We start from the raw sequence: 14,588 nt of genomic DNA on the forward strand, positions 1-14,588 counted from the left end.
AGAAGAAATACTTTGGGTTTCTTTCGATTTCATTTATGGCTTTTAGTTCTTCCCGCGATTCCTGACTCCTAAAGGATTCTTTTAGCTTAAGTTCGATGCTTGCTATTTCTCTGACCAGTGTCTCCCTACGCATTTCAGATATATTGACCTCTTTTAGCCGCTCTGTTATTCTTTTCCGTCGCCTGTAAAGGGAGCGCCTGTCTCTTTCTGTTTTACATCTACTCCTCCTTTTTCTTAGAGGAATAAGCCTTGTGCATACATCGAGTGCTACCGAGTTAATCTGTTCTAGGCATAAGTTGGGGTCTGTGTTGCTTAGTATATCTTCCCAGCTTATATCGGTTAGGACTTGGTTTACTTGGTCCCACTTTATGTTTTTGTTATTGAAGTTGAATTTGGTGAATGCTCCCTCGTGACTAATCTCATTATGTCGGTCTGGGGCTCCGCGCATACATGACTGAACCTCAATTATGTTGTGATCTGAGTATATTGTTTTTGATATGGTGATATTTCTTATCAGATCATCATTGTTAGTGAAGATGAGGTCTAGTGTATTCTCCAGTCTAGTAGGCTCTATTATTTGCTGGTTTAAATTGAATTTTGTGCAGAGATTTAAAAGCTCGCGTGAGTGTGAGTTTTCATCAGAGCTGCCTCCTGGTGTTATTACTGCAACAATATTATTTGCTATATTCCTCCATTTTAGGTGCCTTAAGTTGAAATCCCCCAGGAGCAAGATGTTGGGTGCAGGAGCTGGAAGGTTTTCCAGACAGTGGTCAATTTTTAACAGCTGTTCCTGGAATTGCTGGGATGTTGCATCCGGAGGCTTGTAGACTATCACAATGACTAGGTTTTGGTTCTCGACCTTTACTGCTAAAACTTCCACTACATCATTTGAGGCATTTAGCAGTTCTGTGCAAACAAGTGACTCTGCAATGTACAGGCCAACCCCCCCCCCTTTTTGCCTGTTCACTCTGTCACATCTGTATAGGTTGTAACCTGGGATCCATATTTCGTTGTCCAAGTGATCCTTTATGTGGGTCTCAGTGAAAGCCGCGAACATTGCCTTTGCCTCTGCAAGCAGTCCACGGATGAAAGGTATTTTGTTGTTTGTTGCTGGCTTTAGACCCTGTATATTTGCAAAGAAGAATGTTATCGGACTGGTGGTATTGTTGGTACTGGGGGGGGATTTTTTTTCCGGCATTAGTATCTGTATCTGTTGGTTTGGAGTGGAGGCCATCGACTGTGGTTCCACTCCAGGAATGACTGGATTTGGTGTACGATTTCTGCCATTTCCTGCCAGTTTTTTTTCCTTCCTGGCACTAAAAAACCTCTCCCTCTTGAGTGGCTGTGGCTACCCAGGTTTTCCCATGGCCTGGATGTTTTGTATCTTTTTGTCCCCTTTAGATGGTATGCCTGGCAATTTAAATTATAGCACAGTCTTTCCTGTACTGAAGAGGTACACAGTTCAGGGTGAAAAAGCTTACAGGAAGGGAGTTTGCATTTTCCTGTTGTCATATGGGCATGGCATTTCCTAGGGTGGTCATAGTTGCACGTCCCATCTGTTTTTCCAGATTTCCCATGCCAGCAGATACCGAGTGCATAGTATGTGCACAGGCTTGGTTTCCGTTTGCCTTGGGTTTCTGTGACTGTATTCCCTGTTGGTGCATGTTTCCCTGTCTTACTTCTATCCTCCCTAGCACCAACAATGGAGCTCCCACCATTTGTTTTTGGTAATATATCCTCACTATTGCTAGTGGAGTCCTCTTGTTTGCTATTTCCTGCGGTATTTCTAGTTTGCAATATTGGTTTTATCTTATCTTTGACTACACTTGTTTCCCTACTATGGCTCCTGTCCCCTATGAGGTCATTCATATGTATTCCTTCCTGCGTATAATTCCCGACTACCTGGACAAAATCTCCAGCTTCACCATTACTGTCTCCCAGGACAGCATCTCCAGCTTCCCCATTACTGTCTCCCAGGACAGCATCTCCAGCTTCACCATTACTGTCTCCCAGGACAGCACCTCCAGCTTCACCATTACTGTCTCCCAGGACAGCACCTCCAGCTTCCCCATTACTGTCTCCCAGGATAGCACTATCAGCCCCCCATTTACTGACTACCAGGACATCATCTCCAGCCTTACAGTTTCTGACTACATGGCCAGTATCAAGGGCAGTACCATTCAGCCCGGACTTTTTATGTTCCCATCTGTTGTAGAAAGCTTCCAGGTTTTCTATGAAAGCAGCTTTGATGTTGACCTCTTTTAATACCCTTGTGATTTTAGTCCACAGATTTATCTCATTTGGGCATACCCAAAAACACTTCCCTGTTTTAATACTGCTTGTAGCTAGTTCTTGGATATCTGCACAAGGGGCGTGACACCAATTTCCACAGAAATGACAATTTATGCATGTGGAAGCCCGTTTGTTTGACTGACCACAGACTACACACAGCTTCATAATGATTTGAATGGTTGATTTACTGCAATTCTACTAGCAACCTCTTGAATATTCTATTAATAACCTGCTAGGTGGTGCACAACGAAACCGTTTGAAACCAGTCCAGGGTTCGGACCAGTCAAGGGTTCGGACCAGTCAAGGGTTCGGACCAGTCAAGGGTTCGGACCAGTCTATCTGATCTGATCAGTGGGTCACTTATTTAAACCATACTGGTCGGTGATTTGAGCTAACACATGAAGGATCTACTGGAAATTATCTACCCGAGTAATATGTGATTTGATTGATACAAAAGTATAACTTGCGTGTTGAAGAGCCGGTGACTGCTGGCACTCCTACAATGACGAACGGTCGAGCCTCCACCTTTGTTTATCAATCGCTGTATCTAGCTTCTCTATTTTTTTTTTCGTCTCCACCACAATAAATGCTATATTATCACTATAGTTGACTGGTGCAAATTTTGGAGGAAGGACGCTTTTTATGTAGTAATAATTGCTTCTGGTTGTGTATATTGCGACCGCTGGTAACTACAGGTTATATGAAATTCACAGTAACGTCTGGTATTTCAAGAAAAAGAAACTAATGAAAGTCACTCCACTCCACTAAGTACCATTATAATACTGGTTAGTTGCTACTACAACACTGTATTCTGCTATTCACTGGTATCACTAGATTATATGCGAGTACACTAGCAGGCCAGGAAGATTATTAAAAACAGCTGACCTGTGGTAAGTTTCTGGCGACTTCTGGCACCTGCCTCTATAGGCTTATCACTTCATTTACAAATTCACCTGTTTTCAAATGACACTTTAGCCTTTATCATCAATATACTAGGGAGCCACTGTAGTATACACTATACACTATGTATACTCAATGCTTTCAGGGAGACTTTCTTTCCTCTGACACAAAGTTCAATATTATTATTTTTCCACACGGGACAGGCCTATGATTCCCCTCTGGCAGTAAACTCTGCTAGGAAGTGCACACTAATTCTCCTTTTTTTACTCAGTATATAATGTTTTCCGCCCAAGATTGGTTCCAGGCGCTAGAGGGATGTATCGTATAGGATTGATGACACAAATTAAAGTTCTAGCACGTAAGAGCGACCGTGAAAACACCAGAAAAACCGGGAGCACAACGAGGCACGCTGACACGCTGAGTGGATACAAGTACTGACAAGTAGCAACACTGCTGGTGTTCCCACAATGTAACTATCATATAGAATAGTGTAGCAACACTGCTGGTGTTCCCACAATGTAACTATCATATAGAATAGTGTAGCAACACTGCTGGTGTTCCCACAATGTAACTATCATATAGAATAGTGTAGCAACACTGCTGGTGTTCCCACAATGTAACTATCATATAGAATAGTGTAACAACACTGCTGGTGTTCCCACAATGTAACTATCATACAGAATAGTGTAACAACACTGCTGGTGTTCCCACAATGTAACTATCATATAGAATAGTGTAACAACACTGCTGGTGTTCCCACAATGTAACTATCATATAGAATAGTGTAGCAACACTGCTGGTGTTCCCACAATGTAACTATCATATAGAATAGTGTAGCAACACTGCCGGTGTTCCCACAATGTAACTATCATATAGAATAGTGTAGCAACACTGCTGGTGTTCCCACAAGATAACTATCATATAGAATAGTGTAGCAACACTGCTGGTGTTCCCACAATGTAACTATCATATAGAATAGTGTAGCAACACTGCTGGTGTTCCCACAATGTAACTATCATATAGAATAGTGCAGCAACACTGCTGGTGTTCCCACAATGTAACTATCATATAGAATAGTGTAGCAACACTGCTGGTGTTCCCACAATGTAACTATCATATAGAATAGTGTAGCAACACTGCTGGTGTTCCCACAATGTAACTATCATATAGAATAGTGTAGCAACACTGCTGGTGTTCCCACAATGTATCTATCATATAGAATAGTGTAGCAACACTGCTGGTGTTCCCACAATGTAACTATCATATAGAATAGTGTAGCAACACTGCTGGTGTTCCCACAATGTAACTATCATATAGAATAGTGTAGCAACACTGCTGGTGTTCCCACAATGTAACTATCATATAGAATAGTGTAGCAACACTGCTGGTGTTCCCACAATGTAACTATCATATAGAATAGTGTACTCTGTTTATCAAGAGTGACAAAATCATCAGTGTTACCTCAGTTTCAAGACTTTCTGCAGTGTATTGACCGAGGTGTGTGTGTATTGTTACTGTGATGTTGTTTATGTGTATAACTTAATGTTACCCATCACTCTAAATGATTAAATAAATTATTATTATTATTATTATTATTATTATTATTATTATTATTATTATTATTATTATTATTTGACCTTCCATTGAAACCTCAGGTAAATCAATCTTTTATACCGAGATGTGTATAACTCAGTGTATATACACTGTGAGGTGTTTATGTCAGTGTATATACACTGTGAGGTGTATATGTCAGTGTATATACACTGAGAGGTGTATATATCAGTGTATATACACTGTGAGGTGTATATTTCAGTATATATACACTGTGAGGTGTATATGTCAGTGTATATACACTGTGAGGTGTATGTCAGTGTATATACACTGAGAGGTGTATATGTCAGTATATATACTCTGTGAGGTGTATATCTCAGTGTATATACACTGAGAGGTGTATATGTCAGTATATATACACTGTGAGGTGTATGTCAGTGTATATACTCTGTGAGGTGTATATGTCAGTATATATACTCTGTGAGGTGTATATCTCAGTGTATATACACTGAGAGGTGTATATGTCAGTATATATACACTGTGAGGTGTATATCTCAGTATATATACACTGAGAGGTGTATATGTCAGTATATATACACTGTGAGGTGTATATCTCAGTGTATATACATTGTGAGGTGTATGTCAGTGTATATACACTGGTAGTTTACATTAATCAGTATTTTAGGTATTTAAGTATTCTTGACGTGTAGTATATACACTTTAAATCCCATTGTCCTATGTTAATTTTAGGGTCTATTTATGGTAGATGTGCTAGGGAAGATGGTAGTTATGGTTGGCATGGTAATCCATGGGATATTAATGGGAATTCCTGCATTTCAGATGAGGAATGGGAGCGCCATGGTAGAAGAGAGGTACAGGAGGACCCTGAGCTTATTCTCATGCAGCCATCATGGCAGGGGCGTGAGAACCCTGTCATGGTACCAGGACACCCTGTCAGAGGTACCAGCAGGGGCACACAGCCACAGGGTTACATAGCCAGGAACCAGTCACCCACCAGGGGACGTGCTAGAGGTGTACATAACTCCCCACCCGGGGGGCGGCACTCCCCGCCCGGGGGGCGGCACTCCCCGCCCGGGGGACGGCACTCCCCGCCCGGGGGACGGCACTCCCCGCCCGGGGGACGGCACTCCCCGCCTGGAGGGCGGCACCCGTCGCCCACTCGTGCCCCCCGGGATGTATCGCCCATCAGACCTGTTCATCACAGGAGAACTCGCCGACAGAATAACAGAGATAGGTTAGTACCCTTTACATATATATATATATATATATATATATATATATATATATATATATATATATATATATATATATATATATATATATATATATTATATATATATATATATATATATATATATATATATATATATATATATATATATATACATTATATATATATATATATATATATATATATATATATATATATATATATATATATATATATATATATATATATATTATATATATATATATACACATTATATATATATATATATATATATATATATATATATATATATATATATATATATATATATATATATATATATATATATATATATATATATATTTATTATCACACCGGCCGATTCCCACCAAGGCAGGGTGGCCCGAAAAAGAAAAACTTTCACCATTCACTCCATCACTGTCTTGCCAGAAGGGTGCTTTACACTACAGTTTTTAAACTGCAACATTAACACCCCTCCTTCAGAGTGCAGGCACTGTACTTCCCATCTCCAGGACTCAAGTCCGGCCTGCCGGTTTCCCTGAATCCCTTCATAAATGTTACTTTGCTCACACTCCAACAGCACGTCAAGTATTAAAAACCATTTGTCTCCATTCACTCCTATCAAACACGCTCACGCATGCCTGCTGGAAGTCCAAGCCCCTCGCACACAAAACCTCCTTTACCCCCTCCCTCCAACCCTTCCTAGGCCGACCCCTACCCCGCCTTCCTTCCACTACAGACTGATACACTCTTGAAGTCATTCTGTTTTGCTCCATTCTCTCTACATGTCCGAACCACCTCAACAACCCTTCCTCAGCCCTCTGGACAACAGTTTTGGTAATCCCGCACCTCCTCCTAACTTCCAAACTACGAATTCTCTGCATTATATTCACACCACACATTGCCCTCAGACATGACATCTCCACTGCCTCCAGCCTTCTCCTCGCTGCAACATTCATCACCCACGCTTCACACCCATATAAGAGCGTTGGTAAAACTATACTCTCATACATTCCCCTCTTTGCCTCCAAGGACAAAGTTCTTTGTCTCCACAGACTCCTAAGTGCACCACTCACTCTTTTTCCCTCATCAATTCTATGATTCACCTCATCTTTCATAGACCCATCCCATATATATACATTATATATATATATATATATATATATATATATATATATATATATATATATATATATATATACATTATATATATATATATATATATATATATATTATATATATACATTATATATATATATATATATATATATATATATATATATATATATATATATATATATATATATATATATATATATATACATACATTATATATATATATATATATATATATATATATATATATATATATATATATATATATATATATATATATATATATATATATATATATATAAGAGAGTGGGTGAGATGTTATCAACAAATTTTGTTGAAAATAAGAAAAAGTTTTGGAGTGAGATTAACAAGTTAAGAAAGCCTAGAGAACAAATGGATTTGTCAGTTAAAAATAGGAGAGGAGAGTTATTAAATGGAGAGTTAGAGGTATTGGGAAGATGGAAGGAATATTTTGAGGAATTGTTAAATGTTGATGAAGATAGGGAAGCTGTGATTTCGTGTATAGGGCAAGGAGGAACAACATCTTGTAGGAGTGAGGAAGAGCCAGTTGTGAGTGTGGGGGAAGTTCGTGAGGCAGTAGGTAAAATGAAAGGGGGTAAGGCAGCCGGGATTGATGGGATAAAGATAGAAATGTTAAAAGCAGGTGGAGATATAGTTTTGGAGTGGTTGGTGCAATTATTTAATAAATGTATGGAAGAGGGTAAGGTACCTAGGGATTGGCAGAGAGCATGCATAGTTCCTTTGTATAAAGGCAAAGGGGATAAAAGAGAGTGCAAAAATTATAGGGGGATAAGTCTGTTGAGTATACCTGGTAAAGTGTATGGTAGAGTTATAATTGAAAGAATTAAGAGTAAGACGGAGAATAGGATAGCAGATGAACAAGGAGGCTTTAGGAAAGGTAGGGTGTGTATGGACCAGGTGTTTATTGTGAACCAGATGAACAGGGAGGCTTTAGGAAAGGTAGGGGGTGTGTGGACCAGGTGTTTACAGTGAAACATATAAGTGAACAGTATTTAGATAAGGCTAAAGAGGTCTTTGTGGCATTTATGGATTTGGAAAAGGCGTATGACAGGGTGGATAGGGGGGCAATGTGGCAGATGTTGCAAGTGCATGGTGTAGGAGGTAGGTTACTGAAAGCAGTGAAGAGTTTTTACGAGGATAGTGAGGCTCAAGTTAGAGTATGTAGGAAAGAGGGAAATTTTTTCCCAGTAAAAGTAGGCCTTAGACAAGGATGTGTGATGTCACCGTGGTTGTTTAATATATTTATAGATGGGGTTGTAAGAGAAGTAAATGCGAGGGTCTTGGCAAGAGGCGTGGAGTTAAAAGATAAAGAATCACATATAAAGTGGGAGTTGTCACAGCTGCTCTTTGCTGATGACACTGTGCTCTTGGGAGATTCTGAAGAGAAGTTGCAGAGATTGGTGGATGAATTTGGTAGGGTGTGCAAAAGAAGAAAATTAAAGGTGAATACAGGAAAGAGTAAGGTTATGAGGATAACAAAAAGATTAGGTGATGAAAGATTGAATATCAGATTGGAGGGAGAGAGTATGGAGGAGGTGAACGTATTCATATATTTGGGAGTGGACGTGTCAGCGGATGGGTCTATGAAAGATGAGGTGAATCATAGAATTGATGAGGGAAAAAGAGTGAGTGGTGCACTTAGGAGTCTGTGGAGACAAAGAACTTTGTCCTTGGAGGCAAAGAGGGGAATGTATGAAAGTATAGTTTTACCAACGCTCTTATATGGGTGTGAAGCGTGGGTGATGAATGTTGCAGCAAGGAGAAGGCTGGAGGCAGTGGAGATGTCATGTCTGAGGAAAATGTGTGGTATGAATATAATGCAGAGAATTCGTAGTTTGGAAGTTAGGAGGAGGTGCGGGATTACCAAAACTGTTGCCCAGAGGGCTGAGGAAGGGTTGTTGAGGTGGTTCGGACATGTAGAGAGAATGGAGCGAAACAGAATGACTTCAAGAGTGTATCAGTCTGTAGTGGAAGGAAGGCGGGGTAGGGGTCGGCCTAGGAAAGGTTGGAGGGAGGGGGTAAAGGAGGTTTTGTGTGCGAGGGGCTTGGACTTCCAGCAGGCATGCGTGAGCGTGTTTGATAGGAGTGAATGGAGACAAATGGTTTTTAATACTTGACGTGCTTTTGGAGTGTGAGCAAAGTAACATTTATGAAGGGATTCAGGGAAACCGGCAGGCCGGACTTGAGTCCTGGAGATGGGAAGTACAGTGCCTGCACTCTGAAGGAGGGGTGTTAATGTTGCAGTTTAAAAACTGTAGTGTAAAGCACCCTTCTGGCAAGACAGCGATGGAGTGAATGATGGTGAAAGTTTTTCTTTTTCGGGCCACCCTGCCTTGGTGGGAATCGGCCAGTGTGATAATAAAAAGAAAAATAAATATATGTATATATATATATATATATATATATATATATATATATATATATATATATATATATATATATATATATATATATATATATATATATATATATATATTAATCTCAATTGTAGGCAAATTACTAGAGTCAATTATATCTGATAATTAAGAAGTCGTCTTGATAAGCATAATTTGACTAATGACACTCAGTATGGATTCACGAGGGGCCGATCCTACCTAATTTACTAACTTCAGTATAGCTTTTGAGGCCGTTGATTACGATAAAGAATTCGATATTGTTTATGTGGATTTTAGTAAGGTTTCTGATAGAGTACCACACCAGAGACTGTTAAAGAAAGTGGCTGCTCATGGCACTGAGGGGAAAGTGCTGTCATGGATCAAGTCATGGATCACCAACAGGAAGCAGAAAGTGTCCATAAATGGGGTAAAACCTGCGTGGGGATCTGTGACAAGTGGCGTTCCACACGGATCAGTTTTAGGCCCGTTGTTGTTTATAATATACATATAAATGACCTTGACGAGAGAATTACTAACGATATGAGCAAATTCACTGATGACAATAAGATCGGTAGGATAACTGATTCAGAGGAAGATGTTACGGAACTTCAGGAGGATTTAGACAGTTTACGAACTAGCCTTGAGTTCTACAACTCACTCGCAAGGTTCTGAAGATCGGGATCTCAAATATCTCACCGTGAAACATAGCCCAACATCTCTCACTACCACAGCAGGCGTCTACACATGGGGCCCCCCACCTACTGCTCGAGGGCCGTATGTGGCCCTCCTAGGAAATGGATGTGGCCCTTGAAATTATCAATTCACTTTTCTGTGGATTCCACACTGCACAGTGTCAACAGTCACAAAATGTTTGAAAATCATTCTACACGAGAGCTTTTGCCTGGTGGCGAAAGCTCTCGTTTCACACGGTGAAGGTCCGGGTTCGATTCCCCGTGAAGGGGTGGAAACATCGGACGTGTTTCCTTACACTGGTTGTCTAGGTTCACCCATCAGTAAAATGGGTACTTGGGTGTTAGTGGACTGGTGTGGGTCGCATCCTGGGTGTTAGTGGACTGGTGTGGGTCACATCCTGGGTGTTAGTGGACTGGTGTGGGTCACATCCTGGGTGTTAGTGGACTGGTGTGGGTCACATCCTGGGTGTTAGTGGACTGGTGTGGGTCACATCCTGGGTGTTAGTGGACTGGTGTGGGTCACATCCTGCGTGTTAGTGGACTGGTGTGGGTCGCATCCTGGGTGTTAGTGGACTGGTGTGGGTCACATCCTGGGTGTTAGTGGACTGGTGTGGGTCGCATCCTGGGTGTTAGTGGACTGGTGTGGGTCACATCCTGGGACAAAACTGACCTAATCTGCGGGAAATGCTCAGCATAACAAGCGGCTTTCTATATAGTAGTATGTCATTGATGTCAGCTATGGTCTGTATACCTTGTACATGTACTGCTGGTAAATAATGACATTATTCTTATATAGTGTAAATTAACTCGGATAATTCCCCTAAAACGTCAAAGTGACTTATTTCCGTTGTGATCCATGGGGGAAAAGTTGGCGAACTATTTAAGTCTGCCTGAACGACCATAGAAACCCCAGCAAGAGACACGACGTTAGGTACGACTGTGTCCTCCACAGGGAGGGACATCACTTAAGGTACGACTGTGTCCTTCACAGGGAGGGACATCACTTAAGGTACGACTGTGTCCTCCACAGGGAGGGACATCACTTAAGGTACGACTGTGTCCTCCACAGGGAGGGACATCACTTAAGATACGACTGTGTCCTCCACAGGGAGGGACATCACTTAAGATACGACTGTGTCCTCCACAGGGAGGGACATCACTTAAGGTACGACTGTGTCCTCCACAGGGAGGGACATCACTTAAGGTACGACTGTGTCCTCCACAGGGAGGGACATCACTTAAGGTACGACTGTGTCCTTCACAGGGAGGGACATCACTTAAGGTACGACTGTGTCCTCCACAGGGAGGGACATCACTTAAGGTACGACTGTGTCCTTCACAGGGAGGGACATCACTTAAGATACGACTGTGTCCTCCACAGGGAGGGACATCACTTAAGATACGACTGTGTCCTTCACAGGGAGGGACATCACTTAAGATACGACTGTGTCCTTCACAGGGAGGGACATCACTTAAGATACGACTGTGTCCTTCACAGGGAGGGACATCACTTAAGATACGACTGTGTCCTTCACAGGGAGGGACATCACTTAAGATACGACTGTGTCCTTCACAGGGAGGGACATCACTTAAGATACGACTGTGTCCTTCACAGGGAGGGACATCACTTAAGATACGACTGTGTCCTTCACAGGGAGGGACATCACTTAAGATACGACTGTGTCCTTCACAGGGAGGGACATCACTTAAGATACGACTGTGTCCTCCACAGGGAGGGACATCACTTAAGGTACGACTGTGTCCTCCACAGGGAGGGACATCACTTAAGATACGACTGTGTCCTCCACAGGGAGGGACATCACTTAAGATACGACTGTGTCCTTCACAGGGAGGGACATCACTTAAGATACGACTGTGTCCTTCACAGGGAGGGACATCACTTAAGATACGACTGTGTCCTTCACAGAGAGGGACATCACTTAAGATACGACTGTGTCCTTCACAGGGAGGGACATCACTTAAGATACGACTGTGTCCTTCACAGAGAGGGACATCACTTAAGATACGACTGTGTCCTTCACAGGGAGGGACATCACAGGATAAAACAGAATGATACAAACTCCTCCCCACCCAACAAGATCTTAGACGCCGTCGATGTCTGGAAGTCTCGCTAATACCGTCATCGAGACCACAGAACACAACAGATAATACAAAACGTCAACAGAAGTCGCATGATCTCATTCCCTTCCTGACATCATCTCAAATATGTCATTTCTTCAGGCCCGGTGGCCTGGTGGCTAAAGCTCCCGCTTCACACACGGAGGGCCCGGGTTCGATTCCCGGCGGGTGGAAACATTCGACACGTTTCCTTACACCTGTTGTCCTGTTCACCTAGCAGCAAATAGGTACCTGGGTGTTAGTGGACTGGTGTGGGTCGCATCCTGGGGGACAAGATTAAGGACCACAATGGAAATAAGTTAGACAGTCCTCGATGACGCACTGACTTTCTTGGGTTATCCTGGGTGGCTAACCCTCCGGGGTTAAAAATCCGAACGAAATCTTATCTTATCTTATCACTCGCACCTCATTCCCACCGGGTCACCACAGGTGGAAGACCCAGATTAAGACCCGTCCTGTACCTGTGTGTGCTAGTAGTGACTGAGGTCCCAGAGGCATAACATGTCATAATATGTGCTAGTGTTTGTTTACCTGTCTTGTTAAACCACTGTGTTGATTTCACTTACCAAGATTTATAATATTAATTCTTTATTTTTCAGGAGTGAGTCGCCGGTCTCTCCTCGCGAGAGATTCCAAGATGCTCGCGATAAGTTCCGTTCTCTGGAGCGTGATTGGCAGCGTTCTGATCGCCCTGAGTGCCACGCCCGCCCTCAGGTGCACGCGGGTGTCTGCCGCACCCCGTCGTGGGAGCACAAACCCGGGGCAGGGGGCAGGGATACCCGCGCCCCGCACGAACACGCAACTCGCGACGAAGGAGTCTGGCCGAAAAGCGACCGCGATACTGGGTACGGCTCTCGCGATGGTTTGTTGCGGGAGCGGCCGCGAGGCCGTGAGTACGACCGCGGATACGGTACGTGTGATACCCGGGATTCCGAGCCGTGGCACTGTGCTGGTAGCCCCAGTCGGGTACCTCGTGGTCGTAGTCCCACTAAGGACTACAGAGTACCACGGGTCAAGTCCCCCGAACGACCCGACTACCACAGAGCCAAGTCCATGCACGACCTCAACCAGCGATCCGTCAACGAAGATGATCCGCGAAGCTGTAACGATCCTCGCAGACGATCCATGTACGACACCGCTGAGGATCCCAGACCGCTGCGAGAGAGTCGCTCCGACAGAAGGTATCGCTCGCAAGCCAGCCTTCGCCGGCGGAACTCCTGCAGTTCCGGTTCCTGCCCCTCCGTGGACAGCTACAACGAAATTCCCGATACCCGAAGATTTCCCGGCCTGGACCGGGCCACGGCCCGCCCGGACCCTCTAGAAACCACACGCGGTCCAACCCACTTCATCCATGTTAACAAACGAACGTACGACTATCCTGTCAACGGCGGCACGGCTGCCGTTCACATCAATCGTGCCCAGCATGACGACTACCGTCGTTTCCGCTACGACCACACGACTACGCCACAGTTCATTCGTACGACCTCCGTGCCTGCTGCTCACTATTAAAACCACCTTGAGAAACAAGACGCGCGCAATAAAGACCGTCTTTGTACATGTATGGTACACAGTACCCACAAGATGTAGAACTAGACATGTACGCAATATCTGGGTATCTTTATTGTAGACCTTTCGCCATCCAGTGGCTTTGTCAATACAAATTCGAGGACATAATGAGAAGATTGTAGAACTGTATAGAAAAGACGAGGTAATCAGTCCCTGAGTCTTGGAGTTGGTGATGACCACCGTAGTCTTAGAGGCTCTGAAGCACAGACAGGAAGACTGGTGTTTATATACTGGCGAGACTTCCTATCTGTGCCTCAGAGTCTTCAAGACTACTGTGGTCATCACCATCTCCAAGACTCAAGGACTGATTACCTCAAACTCTTTCTGATCTTCAACCATTCTCCTCTGTATTGAACTAAGGACGCCCAAATGGTACGTTAAAAACGGTATAAAATACCAACAAACTGAAGATTAATGACACGTACAACAGTTAGGTATCGTTATTGTTGAAGTGTTTGGTCTACCCAGCAGAGTTCTTCAGTCAAATACAGAGGCAGAAGATATAGTGAACTCTGGTATGATGGAATTATACCCAAGTGTTGCATACATGTCTAATACATCACATGTGTCTTGTTTATCAAGTGGTCGTTACAAGACAGCATCATCCTGCTGTCGTCACCAAGACAGCATCATCCTGCTGTCGTCACCAAGACAGCATCATCC

General features: G+C 43.1%; 1 protein-coding gene across 1 annotated transcript in view; it reads left to right on the plus strand.

Annotated features, from left to right (window-relative positions):
- LOC128703962 (zinc finger CCCH domain-containing protein 13) overlaps positions 1–14,588 on the plus strand; it is a 29,997-nt gene that overhangs the window by 15,183 nt on the left and 226 nt on the right. Inside the window, exons 2-3 of the mRNA XM_070104875.1 lie at positions 5,584–5,998; positions 12,959–14,588. The exon at positions 12,959–14,588 is cut by the window's right edge and continues 226 nt beyond it. Coding sequence (XP_069960976.1) covers positions 5,643–5,998; positions 12,959–13,868 — 1,266 coding nt within the window. The 5' untranslated portion in view covers positions 5,584–5,642 and the 3' untranslated portion in view covers positions 13,869–14,588. The remainder of the gene's footprint in view (positions 1–5,583; positions 5,999–12,958) is intronic.

Source organism: Cherax quadricarinatus, chromosome 95 (assembly GCF_038502225.1).
Source record: "Cherax quadricarinatus isolate ZL_2023a chromosome 95, ASM3850222v1, whole genome shotgun sequence".
NCBI classification, from domain to species: domain Eukaryota; kingdom Metazoa; phylum Arthropoda; class Malacostraca; order Decapoda; family Parastacidae; genus Cherax; species Cherax quadricarinatus.